A 17336-nucleotide genomic window follows, 5' to 3' on the forward strand; every position below is an offset into this window, starting at 1 on the left:
TCACCTGGTTCTATAATTTTCAGTTACATTGCATGTCCATTCAGTAGAAAGAACTTGGATTTCTTAGTTTCTGTTGCATAAAAGCAAATGTACAGCTTGAATGCATGATTCACCTTAAATAGCTTGTACCTTGTGCAAAAGTATGTCAAATTAATTACCGGTAACTTAAAACCATTTCAAAACAAATTCAATGGTGGATGTAATAAAAAGGCAAAAATGCAGAAACAGCACTTATAGTAAACGTCTATGTGTGTGCGGATGTACGTGCGAAACAGATATGTCCTTTGTTAGCATCTGTCAATCCAAAAATAAAGAACCCAAGAGTCAGTCTGTGGCCTTTTCTGGGACACTCGTGACAATGCAAGAGCATCTATTTCAAAATACTGTAGTGATTAATGATACATCTTTTTTTCCCCCCACAACTTAAAACTCTTCCCAGGTGTACTGACTGACATGCCTGTGACATACTTTTACAAAAATACTCCACAGAACAAGAATGCTAAAACCCAATTTTTTGTCTAGCTGAAAGGTGCCGTTTAGATGGGGACAGCTCATGAATAAGCATTTGTCACCCCCTTGGCCACCCAGCCCAACATACTGCAGTACTGGTCCAGTAGAGAGAATGACGACTAAGGGCTGAGCCCCTCAGTCCAAAAAAGCAAGTGCCAACTGTGAAGCACACGCAAGCCCAAACAATGACAGCACAGACTGTTGACTGCGTGGGATGTTCAATCGTGGAGTTGTCAATTCATCACCACGCTGCTCAATTACACTTTACTCGTCAATTAGTGTGGGGATACGTGTAGCATATACGTCGGCAAACAAAAATCGCCCCCATGTCCTACAACCACCACATTGACACATCAAGCATCCAACAAAACTCCATGCAGCTCTGCTTACAGCTTTTACCGTAAAGCAGTGGTCCATGGTATGGGGCCACACAGCAAAGAAAAATAAATAAATGTATACCTATTTTCACTGGACTCCGTTGGCGAAAATCAGTTTAATGCTACATCTCCACAATTTAGTACCACATTGTACTCAGTCTTTGCATGTTTCCAGCAGTTATCTCCAAACGTGTACAGTACAATGTATTTAGAAACATCCGTCCATGATTTCACTTCACAGGTACTTTAAGATTGCACTGTAAATAAAGTCCCAGTATAATTGCAACATGAAATATTTCACAGAGACTCCAGTTACAGTCTTTGCTCAATATAAGCCTTATTCTGTACCAGAGTGAAATCAATGATTTTTTTTTTTGCCTGAAAGGAGAACAACCCATTAGGATCAGAGAGAGTTAACAGCTCAGCTTCCATCTGTTCACTCTCAGGGACAAAGCCTCTGCTGAGACTGGGAATAGGACCCTTAAAAAGGCCCCACTGGCATGGAAACCCAAAAGGGGCAAACAGTGACAATGGTCTCTTACTGGTAACCGCAAATGGAGACAACATAAGGAGGAACAGCAGCAAGCATGAGCAAAGCGATCTTAAAGTACTGTACCTTCTTTTACAGTACATATGCAATATTTCACAGCTTTCAGTTAAAAAATATTTAAAATAAAAACGGTTTTAATTCATGTAAAAAAAAAAAAAAACTAAGTGAGTCAGAGTGTGTCCTTCTCACCTCCCATCCTCAGTTACATATGCCTGGTATCCCTGTGGTAGAGTTAACTCGAAATCCACAGTGGGCCTCATCATGTTCTCTTTGGATTCCATGCCCAGTGTGCCACCCGCATCAGGTACACTGTTTGGAAAAATGTGACGAGGGGCTGGTGGTGGAGGTGGGGCCCGGGCCTTCATTCTCCTCCTGAGTGACAAAGAGAATATAATTGAAAATTCAGATTCAGAGGTCATTAACATTTTATAATCCACATTACGCAACAATAAATGATAAATAAATAGATAACAAATAAAAAATTGTCTTATTCCAAGCTGGGCACTTCCGTTAATAACTTAGCAAGTCCCGTCTTTGACGATACTCGCCTTGCGGCAAGTGCACAATGACACAAAGCCTCGGATAAATACACAGACTGAAGCACGTGTAAGCCCGCCGCTCGGGGTGAGTACATACAGTCCCTTTCATTCCATGAGTTTCTGCGGGCCTTTGCGTCATAAAGCATTCGCCGAATATGCAAAAGCATGCGCAGGAATGTGGGCATTGTCATCGACGGGAATTGACGATTAACAGAAGTGCCCAGCTCCGGTTTTATTCTTGACGGAACACAACAAGTCTTACTGGAACATAAAGAATGACAGGGAGAAGATGATAACATACACAACATACTCATGAATAGCATATAGTATATTTTTTGTCCCGTGGCATATTTGCTACACAATCAATTCACTTATACTATGCAAGAGTAGGGCAGGGCAATTGATCAAAATTGTAAACGATGAATGCACCGAATGCAGAGGACATGAGATCGAGTCCGGGCTTTGGCCTTCCTGGGTGGAGTTTGCATGTTTTCCCCGTGCCTGAGTGGGTATTCTCCGGATACTCCGGTTTCCTCCCACATTCCAAGGACATGCATGTTAGGTTAATTGAACACTCTAAATTGCCCCTTGGCGTGATTGTGAGTGTGAATGGTTGTTTGTCTCTGTGTGCCCAGTGTTTGGCTGGCAAACAGTTTAGGGTGTACCCTGCCTACTGCCTGTGGCCAGCTGGGATAGGCTCCAGCGCCCCCTGCGACCCTTGTGAGGACAAGCGATTAAGAAAATGGATGGATGGATGGAATGCATCGAATGACGTGTTCAGTTCCTACGTTCTGAACGGACCCTGAATGCACCATGGTTTTTGCTTAGCAAGCTTGTGACGTGTATGTGATTCTGCCGTCCCTGAGCGTGCTTTAAAAGGTACTGTCCTACGGATTTGTTTTGGCCTGTCCTGGACGTTTCTGTGTGGAGACTCAACGTTTTCCCTCTAGCCAAGCTGCGGAGGCAAACTACTACCAGTAGCATATGTAAATGTCGCTGTGTGAACCCCTGCTCCTGGTTGGTGAACTGGTTCCGCGGACATCTCCACCCTCCTCGTGTGTTTGATTTGTCTGCATATCCTTGCTGCTATTTGAAAGTCACTTACGTCCATTTTTTAGGTTTTTGGGATGTCTGCATTCAGTATCATCCCCAAAACATTCAAAGTGTTTTTCACAATGCAGCGACGAAATGCAAATTCGGCTGTGCGAACCCCCGCTCCTGACTGGTGAACTGGTTTAATATTTGTTAATCTGTCCTCGGCTTCCTCAAGCGTCAGTTTTGAATGTGTTTACGAACAGCAACAGAAATCCCTCAGACAGTACCTTTAATTTGTTTAATGACAACCCTGTTGGAGCTCACTGAAAAACAAATAAATACACAACGAAAATAATTACACACATCGGATATTTAAATACAAGACATGCTTCCTTTTAAAATCATTGCCAATGCTAATGGCAAAGTCAATTTAAAATCCCATTGACAAGACATTCTAATGGTGAATTAGCATTTCTTCAAATAACCAATACTAACACACAAACGCTGTAGGAACCCATAGAGAAAGGCAATACTAAAAGGCATAGATTATTCCTAATCTGTGAAAAACGAGTTCTACTAAAGTGCAATTGCAACTGTTTTCTACTTTTATTGTATTGTAAAGTGTGCACTATCTTGTTATTTATTTCTTATTCTTTCTAGGAATTTTTATTGCCATACCACATGATATTGCACGAAATACGTTACTCGAGGTCTTAGGTTAGCCCAGGGAATCCCAAGACTTGCGAATAGAACAAAATACGATAACGCGATAAAGAGATAAGGGAAATGATTATTCACGGTTTGAATGTGTACAACGATACAATGCAGCAAAGGTGGGAAGGTAGCCGAATGAAAATACAAGTGGCTTGAACTGCACGTGATAACTGATATTTTTCAGATGATCCTCAAGATGATCTTCTAAATTGTCAAGATGATCCAAGCATTGATAGCTGTTTATTACACTGACAAGACATGTTTTCAGATAATAAACTACGGGGGGTAGCGTACGGTCGGTAATACTTTAATACTTATTCTATTATTTGGTTAGACACTAATAAGATCCATCAAAATTGTGATACCAATCTCAGAGCAGTTCAGTTTTAAACGGTACTGTAAATGTAGGTAATGTAATACTGAGGTGTAGAATGAACTAAATTATATTTGTGGCTGTTGAATTTAGTGTGCTGTTGAAAATCATAAACCTGTACTTCCAGCTGTTTTGCCAGAAACAATGCACCAATGCTATTTGTATAACTCCACACACTCCGTCCCATTCTCAACACTAGATAACAATAGGGAAAACATCCCACTTACGTCAGGAGTCCTTGTGTAGATTAAATGTTCCACAATTGTTGACTTCTCAACTGTTTATAAATCCAGTTCCAAGGATTTGTCACTCTCAAGACAGAATGTGTGTGTGCGTGCGTGTGTGCTACAACTGCATTTCAGTAAAGGTATTCCTGTTCAGCAAAAAGAAGAAACAAACCTAGGACTGTATGAACACGGCAAAACAAGCGGACTCTAACCTTAGGTTAATCATTAACGGCAAAGTAAGATATCAACTCAATCATTACGCAAGTATTTTACAATTATTTCAAGATACAATATTAGATATCAAGTGTTGTGGAATTTGATGACACGCACCGAATTTATGACATTATTACCTTTCTTAAATGATCTTGCATACAAGTGATGTGATGAATTTGATTCATAATTTTGCATTTATATGGTGTATTTGAAGGAATAGAAGAAGTGGGACTGTGCTCTGCTCCATGTTTTTGTCTCACAAATACAGAAAGACACATTGAAGAAGATCTCCATGCAGATCGAGACTGAGCATAAACCAAACTAACCAAAAGAGGGGAAAATAAATTGTTTAAAGCCAGGCAACAACAATTCTGGAAGCCCAATTCATACATAATCGTTACATGGGCACATACACACATGGATAAAATTGTTGGTACCCCTGTGTTAAAGTAAACACACGACTCAACGTTCATTTTCCTTCCTTCTATGAAGCAGTGTGTATGAACATTTAAGTGCAAATATCAATGGCACCTGAATCCTTAAATAAAGGTGTAAGCCGATAAAGTATCAAAATAATGACATACCCTATATGCTGCCATATTGGGACATTTTGTTGTCCATTCAACATCATCGCTGTGACGTATTGCGAGTATAAACATGGCACTGTACATTTTGGATTTGTTTCTTGATCTACAGTGCTATAAAAATGCCGTAAGGTGTCGTCAAGTATTGCCATAATTTAGATGGCACTTCCAACTATCTCAGTCTTCATATTCTTCCCTTTAAGGAAGAAAAAAAAATTGTTGCGGATGTGACGGGCGAGCACAACCCGGTCATGCACTGTACAGTGGTGTACAATAGGTCCATTTCGGTGCCATAATACAGTACGCATACGAAAACTGTGACTGATTGTCCCCAAAATGTATGAGTACGTGCACGCGTGCTAATCATAATCTGAAAATATTAGAACGAAAATTGCAATATTTTTTTAATTCTACTCACGTATATTAAAGACGCATTGTAGAGTTTGCCACTTTTCTTTTTTTACCCGTGATTGCCACCTCTGGCCTAAAGTGGAACTGCAGCCTCTGTGTCAAGCTTGTGCAATGTGCATGGTGCTCGAATAAACGCTTCATTTTTTCAGTTTTCTTGGAGTCTGGGCCTCTTTTTGTTTTTTCCGTTTCCATCCCAATTGTGTCATACCTTTTTTTTAAAGTGTCAATTTACATTTTCTAAAAGACCATAGTTTAGTACTTTGCAGCTAAAAACAATGGGCCTCATTCACGAGTCGTGTGCACGCAAGTTTACCAAAAGGTGCGTAGTGACACACAAATGTGTGGTTCATCAATATCTGTGTACTTAAATTTGTGGATATTGTACTGAGGCAGACATCTGACGTTTTGTTGACAAAATGGGTGACTGTGGTAAACATCAGAGAACAATGTATATTCCCTTTAGCAAATTATTTCGTAAAGAGCTGGATTATCTTGGCAGACTTAAAACCACACCCACACACTTGTGTGTAGACATGCACCTTGAAACCAAACTCTGCCGCACAGTGCACATCCTTGGGTTTTAATCTCCTTTGATGTGCAATGCAAGTGACCCAAGTTGGAACGTTGGATTCAACCACGCCTTACACAACAACCACACACACATACGCCACACGCATACACACACAAACAACCTGCTACTAAGCCAGCATGCACCTTGGTTGCCATGGTGCAGGCATCTCCATGGAAACCTATGTTTACAGCACTTGACTACTGGGAGGTGCAGACAACAGTGTAACACTAATAGTGGATTTTGAATACATAAACACAAGAGCTGAATGACCAATTGACCGAGCAAGAGAGGACAAATGAGAAAGAAGGACCTAATACACAATTGCATTAACAAATTACCACAAACACATGAAGCATGTTGAGACATACAGCCTCAAGCCATGTGCCTTCATGCTCCTGTTGCCATGCCATGAGGTAATACATCCTATTATGATGCTCCAAGTAACCCACTGTAAAGGGGTTGATGCCACCAGGGCATAGGCAAACTAGGCGGTCGCCTAAGGCGCCATTTGGTGGAGGGGGCGCCAAATAAAAAAATAAAAGATAAAAAATATTTTTCCCCCTCAGGTTTTCTAAAATAAAATATGTAAATGACCCTGCTATTATTTTTGTTTTTGCATTTTTGTTTTTGCATTTTTGTATTGCGTTGTTTTATTGTGCTATTATAATATAGTTGATACTTTTATTTTGAAGGATACAGGAAATTGTCTGATAAACCGGTAGGAACTGACGTAAGTAACCGACGTACTTCGTAGTGCCGTCTTCCAAGTGCAGAGAAGACGTGTGCGCGCGCCACAGGAAATCAGAGAAAACTGAAGTTTACAACTAATTAAGTGAACGATTTTTTTAGCACCTGCCTGAGCAGGGAACGAGGTTGGCATTGGAGCAATGTTTCATTGTTTAACTAATGTTGCTATATTTCATGTTTATTGTGTAATTCACTGCATAGTAGAACGTTACCGTTTTCGTCCACTGGAGTGTGCTAACGCTCCTTGGTAAATATTTAGCAATGCTTTTGCTCAAGATTCTGTTTTATTGACTAAGAATCTGTATTTCTGTATGGTTTTTTTTTGTTTGAAAGTTTTTTATAAAGGCAATGTTAAAATGTTTATTTACAATATAAATTGTACTCAAGATATTGTCAAGGCTATAAAAGGTAATACTTTAAGGCAATTCATTTATAGGATATGATAGGGTGTCGATATGTGTCCTCTTTTGGGAGGATGGTCTATATTGGGGCGACCGAGGGTTTATAAATTCATGAAAATGTCCGGTTGGCATTGTGTGACTAATAGGAGGTGAAGTACACTGTGTAACTGCGACTTTTTTTGGAAATGGGAATATGGTCACCCTAGTATATGGCTTAAATACGGTAAAAGGATACACAAAACATACCGTTTTGAGTTATTAATGGCAATTTTTGTTGATTTGTATTGCAGCTCTTATGGTGAGTTCACAAAAAGGAAGGTTTAATAAAAGTTGTGAACCATCAGTTGGAGAGACCATCTTTATTCCGAGGATGCTACAAAATGTTGTAGAGCATATATATTTCATTTATTTTACATTATTACATTACATTATTTATATATGTTATATTATACCACATATATATTTTATATAATAATTATTTTTTATGACTTCTAGTCCAAATAAATATGAGATCATGACCTGGCACCCTGAATCTGACCTGCTGCTGCTGTTTACAGTTAAAGGTAGGGGTAGGGGTCGCGTATCATCTCAGCATGTTAGCGCTATTGATAGATGGATGGCTCGCTCATGTTGTTGTCTATACATCAAAAACCTTTCCAATTAAAAGGTCCAAGCCTTCAGGTACTGCATTAAGAAAGCGGCGAAAGGAGGAGGAGGAAAAATGGGCCCAAGGTAGAGGCATGTCAGTCAATCAGAATTGTCTATAAAAATAAACATCAAAATAGCGTTCATTTTCATCTATTTTTCGAAGTTTCCCGTCAATTGTTAACAAAATGGGCGTCCGTTATTTTTCTTACTTTTTATATGCATCTTAAACAAATATATAGTTAGAAAACAGTTTGTAGTTAATAATGTCAGCACAAATTGCACTGAACAGTTGTATTGCACTGTACTTATGCTATTTATTTGTATTACTTGTAGTTGTCTGGTGGGGCTACAATCTACACTTTCACCAAAATCACCTAGGGCCGGCCCTGGATGCTACGGACTTCCGACTTCCAGGTTTCACACATCAACGTCGTTTCCGGCCACTGATGGCCGCGTTCCAACACTCGCACCCCCACCCCTGCGCCCCCCAACCGCACGCTCCCGTCCATCAGCGGGAGCCCGTAGGGTGTCTCAACTCTCCGAAATGCTTTGGACAACGGAGACAGACACAGACCTTGACGGGAATGCGAAACCGAGGGGCACAAACACGGAAGCGCAACAACTAGGATGCGGCCCACACGTCGCAAACAGGAAACAGAAACAAAGCTGATGTGTAAAAACAAGGAAATCGGAAGTCCCATAACGGATCAAAAAAAGCTCTGAAACCCAAATTGTCTGACCAATAAATACATAGCTGAAAACATCAACTGACTTTTTCAGAACTATTGTGCAATCTGTGCCGAGTTACAGCAATCCTCCCTTCAGTCAGGAGTTTCCGAAACCCCTGAAAGTAGCTGCTGTCAAGTCACACACATTGCCTCCAGTGCTAATCGCACTGGTGCATGGAAGGTGCGAATGTTCGGTGGTGGTCGGGGGGGCTGTAGGCGCACACTGGCAGCCACGCTTTCCGTCAGCCTGGTCAGCCTGCCCCAGGGCAGCTGTGGCTACTTAAGTAGCTTACCGTCACCACAGTGTGAATGTGTGAGTGCATGAATAATGTATCCATTCCATTGTAAAGCGTCTGAGTGTCTAGAAAGGCGCTATATAAATCTGATGCATTAGACCATTATTGTTAGGACATCATCCCCAGTCAAACGTGGCTGTTTGTGAAATGTTGCTGTTTTTCAGCAAAGGATACAAGCCGAATATTGAAAATCTTGAATGAAAACTTTTCCTTTAAGCAATGAAAATTTGGTCCTGGATGAATCATAAAATATGACAATGACTCAAAACATACTGCCAGGCAACAAAGAGGAGGCTCAAGAAGAAGCATATTAAGGTAATGAAGTATCCTAGTCCATCTCAATACCTCAACTAAACAGAAAACTTTCAAAGAGTTAGTGTTTCTGTAAAAAGGAGTGGGACAAAATCCCTCCTGACCTGTGCGCAAACCTAGTGGCCAACTACAAGAAATGCCTCATTCCTTATGTAAGAGCAGAGACTGTATCTGAATGTGAGCGATTGTGTGTTTTACCACCCTCCACCCTATTTGCAAATACCATAGCTCTATTTTGTGTTAGAGGATTCCTTCCATTCGCAACACAGTTGGTCAGGCTTCCTCTCTAACAAACCCACATGCCTCAGTGACTAACATATGACAGTAGGTTTCCAAAAATAAATGTCTGGCCTATAACAGCTGCATAATATAGTCCACAGTAGATGTTTGACACTGCTCAAACAAGAAAATAGAAGTTCCTTTCCCCTTATTAACAGGTGTCTGCCAGTGTTGTGTTTCACCTGAAATGGTTGGGAGACTTCTTGCTTTGGAACTCTGTACTGTCTGACTAACTGCCATCACTAGCATGCACATTTTACTTGCACAAGAACAAAGTACCTGGCAGAGATTAGAAATAACCATACTTAAGTGAGCATATAAGAGACTACGTTTTACATTTTAGCACTGATATTTATTTTCCATTTTTTTCGTCACGTGTGTGACATTCTGACAGTTCTGTTGTTCTTGCGGGTCTCAAGCTTCGGCAATAATTGAGATGAGACCTTATAAATTATAGGATATGTATTGTGTTTTAGGTCAGCTCTGTCAGCATATATAAGAAGTTCAGCTTTTTCACGGCACTTCTCAGAGAGACTGAGGCAAATGTGTGTGACTCACAAACACACGTGGCGTCACGTAGTCTTTGCCGAAATACAATTGGCACTGAGCAGCAAGTATGGCTATAGAACAGTGCAGAGCACTTCAAATCATGTTTACTGAATGCACAGCCATATCCCAATTGTTTACTTAACCTCCTCAATAGTAACTACACATGAAGTGTATTTTTGTTTCTGTACTTCAGTTATAGTCTACTTCCAAGAATTGGCACATCAGTTTGGAAACCAAACCTGCGCCAGTTTTATGGGTGTTTTTAGTAACCATCTTTCAACTTCAACCAACTTCAAATTATATGATACGAGGAGGAAACATCTGGTAAAAATCCCTATTTACTTTTAATCTGCAAGTACACTTAAGAACCTGTACTTTTTTTTCAACTTTTACTTGAGTAAATATTCAAATGAGTACTTTTAACAAAGTTTTATTTTCTTTACTTTTTTGTAACAAGATATTGTACTTCTACTCAAGTAGAAAATGAGAGTACTTTTCACATCTATGGTGCCTGGAAATGTAACTGAACCATAATGAAGGATATATCTATCATTGTTAGCCAACATACAGATTAAGTAAATGGTAGACACTTGTAATAACTTTTATTTATTTTTTTAAAGAAGAAGAAAACTACCTGTTCGGTGAACGAGACCAGGATAACGAATTGTTAGGGTTGGACATTAAACCTTTTAAAGTGATGGCCCTACGAGCCGCTCATTGTGGTGGCCCTGTGAGAAACACAGTACTGAAGTGTTTCAGTGATTATTTCATATTTGGAAACTTTATACTGAACAACTGAAGATATTATTTCTGTGTCGACAAATTTGTTTAGTTTTTTTATATAAAAAAGCATGAATGTATTTATTTGATCATCATATTTCAGCATTGAATTTGACTCATCTTAACAGTCTTGTACTGTACTGGAAGGTAAATGGGGGAAAAAACAAAACTCCCTTTGGCAGCAGTGCTGAGCTCATGGCTAACCACGTGAAGCTCTACCAAGTACAGTTTTGTAATGACAGTCTTGGGTGGAGAGGTTTTATTTGCAACCATCTCACATTTTCCCATCATTTGAGATGCAATAGGATACAGAAAAAAACTGTCAGTCTGCTGTGGGAAATTTTTGGGATACCGATACAAAGGGCATCCAATTCTACACTGCTTGGTTTTATAATGTGTATTGTACATATACTAGACTCACATTTAAACATCAGTGAGTATAGATTCCAACCAAACAAGAGTTAACTCAGAAAATAAGCCAGTCTGCACAAACAGGACATGTGGTAGCCAATAATTATTGGGTGTGTGCTAGGATTGGGAGACAGTCATTTGTGATGCTATTGCTATACTTTATACCTGCAAAAATTTGTCCACCCAGTCTTCCTGTCAGTGTATTTGTTTTATTATAGCTTAGAAGTAATAATAGGCTGAATGGAACCCTTTTAAGCCTGAGCACCAGAACAGAAAAAAGTGCAAAATGTCTCTGTCAAAATGACTACCGGTACTAATATTCAGCATCTGTATCAGCTCTGAAAATAACATTGGTCTATCTCTACCTAACAGGGCTCTAGACTAAGTTTTTGCACTCGTGCGCCAACCTTTTTTTCCTTTGGTGCACCAGCAGAAAAGTTAAGTGCACCCAAATTTTCCACTGCATTCAAAACCGCAGCTTTGTAAGGTCAGTGTTTCTCAACCCTGGTCCTCCGGGCATGTTATCCAGCCTGTTTTCCATGTCTCCCTATTCCACATGCAGGTGATTTAAATGACAGCTCATCAACAAGCTCTGGAGAAGTGTGATAACGATCCTCATCTGTGTGTGAAATAGGGAGACGTGGAAAACAGGCAAGATAGTGTGCCCCGAGGACCAGGGTTGAGAAACACTGTTGTAGATACATCTGATACAATCTTGATTTTGTTAATGCTGAAGACTGTCAGTATGTCCTCGTTTTTTTTTTTAATGCACTTCCTAGTTTCCCTATCCTTTTGGACTGATGTTTTTCTTTTTCTTTGAGAAACTGGTATTTCAGTTTTCACTGAACCCAAACGTCACCGGCCACCTAATTTCCGAGCGATATTCATACATTTGCTGGTGGAAACAATTTGTGATTGTGAAGCAACTGAATCAATTTCATAAACATGTGCTTTCCTTAATGAGTTGGGTCAAAACAACAACTGTTGTTGTAAACTTGAGCCAGCTGCCACAGGCAATCAGTTCAATCATTATAACAATACAATAAAAACACAGTAATTGAGTTGGTGATGCTCCACTCACTGGCACACATAAAATGGTGTTTCCTTTCTCTCCACAAGCAACAGAAGCCACAATTAAACTATGTTTGGCTCACTCAGAGGGTGGGGTGGGGTGAGGGTGTTCATCCAGCTCATGCTGGAATTCTCTGCCGTGAGGAAACTGGCTTCAAAAGGTTACCAGCACAATACTGTACTGTCATGTAATTCTAGAGCACTGCTGTACTACTTCTATAATAGTACCCGCAAAATTATGCAGTATATTTTTCAGCCAGTTGAACAAATAGAATGGTGAGTTTCTTTAGATGCAATTGAAAAGGAAGCGCAATCAAAACGCACGTAACGTAACACCTGTCACTGGACGGTGCGGTCAATTCATATTGACAAACGCACAAACAGATCACTTTAACCTGAACTCGTTAAGTCCAACCGCAACAGGACAATCAGCGCTAGATTTTAGCCTGTCAAGAAAATTACTTTTGAATGACTTACCCGGCCGTCGGTTCGGTCATTGCGGTGAAATCCAACTTGAGGCGAAGGTTGCGGCGCTCAAGAAGGGTCCAAAGCTCCGCTACTTAACCCAACCTCGCTGGATATCCATCATACTTGCACCTAGGGGTTAACATAGCCATATTTAATCAATTAGCTTCCAATAAAAAACGACGTATTTAACGACTGTGGCATATTCTATCGTCAAGTCAACAAGTGGGTGAGCAAAGATGACGGTACTCGCGCGCAAACAAAGCAAAGTCTAACTAAGGCGAACTACGACACCATAGTCGAATCATGACGTTTGTTTTTTAATGAATTTATTTCACAGACGACGCACTCATGCTCATTACCCCTTTTCCGTACGTTGTTTCTCCCTGTCAAATCCACTTGATTTAATCTTAACGCTCCCAGTTCATTCAAGATGAACCACACGCAAACTTGAAGTGATCTACTTCCGGTTTGAGGTTTCGAAGTAAAGGTATGCCCATCCATCACGTCTTTTGATCGTTTGTTTATTGTTTTGTTCAGCACAAGGGGTTATATAAAATTATGAAAAGTAACCTATCTTATTAAATTAACTGTCATGTCAGTATTGTCGCTGATATATAATACTGCATAATGAAACGTATTCTCTGAAACTCTTATTTTTAAACAGATGTCCGTTTAGCACCAACTCTTCAACACTAACTTGATGGAGCTGTCCCCAATCCTGCCTTCGTCAGCAGATAGCAGGTCAATCATCCTCACTGGACGTGCGTGAAGTTGCCCCCCTTCGCGCTAGGCGGAGTTTGACAGCACCAGTTCGTCCATCAGGGCGAGAGCAACAATTTTTGGGGCACCTACAATGACCTGCTGCGCGCATGCACGTAGCCATGGACGCACACACGAACGCAAACAAACATACAGTCTATCCTGAAGTTTTATACTTTGGTTTGTGTGTTTGAGTCACTGTGTGTTGTTTCAAATTTGAGCTCAAAGTATTGGCTAGCAAAAGGCAGGCCTATTGATGACCCTCAAAATAGACTACAACAAAATTATAGTATTATAATTTCCTGCCTACAGATTACTTGGAAAAATGCTTGAAGATGAAGTCAACTCCCCCAAAATTATATACAATATGTTCTATGAATTAAGCAGAAAATGCACCCATTTTTATCCATCTCGGTGCAGCCATTTTGCCACTTGTTGACTGAAAATTACATCACAGCTGCTCAGGTAAGGACTATTCACGGCTCACCTGATTTCTGAGTTTGGTCATGTGACGTTTAATCAGTTACATCTCCAGTTGCTCATCACAGATTCGTTAACATCATGTTTTCAGAACCATCAACAATCAAGTGACTTTAAGGCTACTGTATAATAAACACGCTAGGCCCTTTAAAATCGAGTAAAGTGTGTTTAAAATGTGAAGGTTGATGCTTATAAATAGCAGTTACTAACCGCCTATTTCACCTTCACCTAAAAGGCTAAGAAACCAAAATAATCAGCACTTCAAAATGAGACAATGGTTCTACTCCTAAGTCAAGAAAAGGATGGAGTGCCCTCTGCAGGTTGAAGATGAAATCAACAGAGCGTATTCTAAAGTGTTAAAAGTATGTGATTATATACGGTAGCTGTTCTGGGCCTTCCGTTATTTTGGTTATCTCTGCGTACCAAGTGTGCACACCTGATAAGTATCTAAGTCATACAGGAAACAACAGCCGCATTTGTGTTCCTTCTCACCAGTTAATAGTGAAGAAACAAGGACACTTCTTTACTATCAATCGAAACATTTACTCAGTAAAGAGCTACACAGAGAACAAAGAGCTTCTGGTTCGCTGGTAGCAAGGCGTCAGTCATCATGACCGGTGAATACACTTTTAATATTTTGGCACTTATATTTTGCGGCATTTATCATTGAATGATTCCAGTATATCAGCATACTAAATAGCTTATTTTATTTATATATTATTTAGCCTGAGATATCTCAAACCTTGTGTCTGCAGAAGCAACTGTCACTGCGACGACGGAGATGGAATATGATTATTCAGGGTATGATGAATCTTCAAGTGTAGATTACTCTCCCTGTGACAGTGTTGACGTGGTGAACTTCAGCAGAGTGTTCATCATTATTCTCTACTCTTTTGTTATCATCCTTGGCTTCATTGGTAAGTATCCAACTAAAGATTTGAGCATGTTCTCCTGCTCACACATTTCTCCTCATCTTTCAAGGCAATGTCCTGGTGGTGTGTGTCCTGGTGAAACATCGTAAACAGACGACCCTGACAGATGTCTGTCTATTCAACTTAGCGTTGTCTGATCTACTCTTTATCGTCACGCTTCCACTCTACACACACTACATGATGGTCAAAAAGTGGACCCATGGGGACTTTTTGTGCCGTTTCAGTGGTGGTTCCCACAGCACTGGCTTCTTCTGCAGCGTATTCTTCATGGTTGTCATGACAGTGGACCGCTACATGGTTATAATGCATGACGCCAAGGTGGTGAAATACCGCACTGTGACAACAGGGGTCGCTCTTACGGTGGTTGTGTGGTTGCTGAGCTTCTGCGTCTCCCTTCCTTCTTTCATCTTCAGTAGAGTAGCACAGCAGCCTCACGGGCTGGGTTGCAGTTACGAGCCACACGATGGTGCCTGGCAGGTGTACACCGTCTTATCGAATGCTATTTTGGGTCTGGCGATTCCTCTGCTGGTTATGGTGCTGTGTTACTCCAGAATCATACCTGTCCTGATGAGGATAAAGAGTGCAAAGAAGCAACGTATCGTCAAGCTCATCATTTCCATCGTGGTTATCTTCTTTCTCTTATGGGCGCCGTATAACATTTCACTTTTTCTAATATTTCTGCAGTCTACAGGTACTTTCCCAAATGACTGTGTGTCTGTTAAAAATTTAAAACTGTCAATATCGGTCACTGAGACAATTGCATTCACTCACTGCTGCTTGAATCCCATCATATATGCTTTTGTGGGACAGAAGTTTATGAGGCGTGCCTTGTTGTTGTTTGAACGTGTGCCTGGGATTTCCATTTCCCGCAGGCGCTCGTCAGACTACTCTTCCCGGAAGAGTTCGGTCATTTCCAGGTCCTCAGAGGCCACGTTTATCATGTAGCTTTCTTCATTTCTAGCGGTCTGTCTGTTTGCTCTCCTGACCTTCCGTCTTTCTATCCATATATCTGTCTGTCTGTCTGTCTGTCTCTAATTTAGCCAATCAGCCAGCCCAGTGTCAAAAAGCTTGGTCACAGTCACAGGTCAAGGGTCCTCTGACCCAAAACATACAGCCCCAAAACTTGAACAAAAGAGCCGGATTATTCTGTGGGGGGGATCAGAATTTTCAATCTGCATAATCACCCTTCAAAACTGAGACTGGAGTGGTCCAAAAATCATAGTTGACAGGTGTGGAAATTAAGCCTTAATGAGAATTGCAGTTTTGTTTTGTTTTTTAATTTGACGACTTAGTTGAATTTAAAATAGAACAAATAATGTATAAAATACACAACAATCTACTCTGCCTCAGTACTCAAAAGTTTTTGAAATTAGAGAGTGTCCTTATAACATAAGAGGTTCAAGTGTCTACAAAAAATAAATAAAAAGGTGTGTTTCTGTAAAAAGTGTTGATTTGTGGAATGATTTTGGAACTGACCTGAAAAGACGTCAGTCACTTGTCGAATTGAAAAAATTGTTTAAAAGCAAAGTAAAAAAAAAGAAAAAAAGACTTAAATCAGTCATGAGCTGTTAAAATTGTATATATGCTGTAATTTCTTTGGCTGTATCGGTATGAGTGTAATGAAAATTGTATATGTGAGTATGAGGATATGATTTATAAATGTATTATAGTATATGTCTATGAATTTCGTGTACATATGTTGCTGGCAAATGTGCGTATGTTAAAGTGCACTTGTATATATGACTAGGTCTATACATTTCATTTTGCTGAAATACATTACCTTATCATTTTATCAACATAAAACAAATAAGTGGTTGGACTAGATGAGTTTTTAACTTCCTCCTACCCCTTTTAAACATAAACTATTTTCTTTCTTCCTTTTCTTGTTTTTCTTTTTTACTTCAACTTATATTTTTAAATTGTAATGTGTTTTATGTTTATATGTTCAGTGGTCTCCTCAACAGGATGTCAAATTCTATTTCCCCATTAAGGATTGGTTAAAAAAATTCTTGAAAAAATACTTCTGTTGGGAAAAAAACTGAAAATGGATTTTGTTTTTATATTTTTATTTATTATTATTAGAATTGCCAGTTATATCAGTGACCTTTTTTTCTAGATTACGTGTGTATTTTGATTTATCAAATGTGTTTTCAATATAATCAGCTTTTACACAAATACAAACTGTACATTTATGATTATTTCTTTCTTTTCTAAAAATTTGTTAAAAAAATTGTAGCTAACAAAGGAAGTGTGTTAATTATATTAAAAGTTTTTCCTCCCCTCATAAAGTGTCTATAGTTCTTTTGAGCATGGTTATCATCACCATCTGAGTCTGGCATCGGTTGTGTAGTGGTTCACATAGCTGACCTTC

General features: G+C 39.7%; 2 protein-coding genes across 6 annotated transcripts in view; one reads left to right on the forward strand and one right to left on the reverse strand.

Annotated features, from left to right (window-relative positions):
- Nucleotides 1-13247, reverse strand: part of cobl (cordon-bleu WH2 repeat protein) — a 47254-nt gene extending 34007 nt beyond the window's left edge. For 3 of the 4 annotated variants that reach the window (XM_086078299.1, XM_086078300.1, XM_086078297.1), the window contains exons 1-3: nt 13154-13247; nt 12804-12923; nt 1627-1809 (exon numbers count right to left, since the gene is read on the reverse strand). In XM_086078299.1, coding sequence (XP_085934425.1) covers nt 1627-1809; nt 12804-12823 — 203 coding nt within the window. In that variant the 5' untranslated portion in view covers nt 12824-12923; nt 13154-13247. Of the gene's footprint in view, nt 1-1626; nt 1810-4325; nt 4484-12803; nt 12924-13153 lie in introns of those variants that run through there. The other variant, XM_086078298.1, reaches the window with a different exon arrangement.
- Nucleotides 13162-17099, forward strand: LOC147172030 (C-C chemokine receptor type 1-like). Of its 2 annotated transcripts, XM_086078303.1 has the most exons (4): nt 13162-13281; nt 13459-13535; nt 14789-14950; nt 15015-17099. In XM_086078303.1, the coding sequence occupies exons 3-4, from the start codon at nt 14815-14817 to the stop codon at nt 15908-15910; spliced, it is 1032 nt and encodes a 343-aa protein (XP_085934429.1). In that variant the 5' UTR covers nt 13162-13281; nt 13459-13535; nt 14789-14814; the 3' UTR covers nt 15911-17099. The 2 variants fall into 2 exon arrangements, with proteins under 2 accessions (XP_085934429.1, XP_085934428.1); XM_086078302.1 differs by lacking the exons at nt 13162-13281; nt 13459-13535 and adding an exon at nt 14220-14650.
- Nucleotides 17100-17336: the final 237 nt, after the last annotated feature.

The sequence above is a fragment of the Leptonotus elevatus genome, chromosome 6 (genome assembly GCF_054856555.1).
Source record: "Leptonotus elevatus isolate MCC_2025b chromosome 6, RoL_Lele_1.0, whole genome shotgun sequence".
Taxonomy (NCBI): domain Eukaryota; kingdom Metazoa; phylum Chordata; class Actinopteri; order Syngnathiformes; family Syngnathidae; genus Leptonotus; species Leptonotus elevatus.

Excerpts from the sequence above, each read along its gene's own strand:
- LOC147172030 (XM_086078302.1), top strand. Across the intron at positions 14,951-15,014 it reads TATCATCCTTGGCTTCATTG|GCAATGTCCTGGTGGTGTGT; the intron begins GTAAGTATCCAA and ends TCATCTTTCAAG.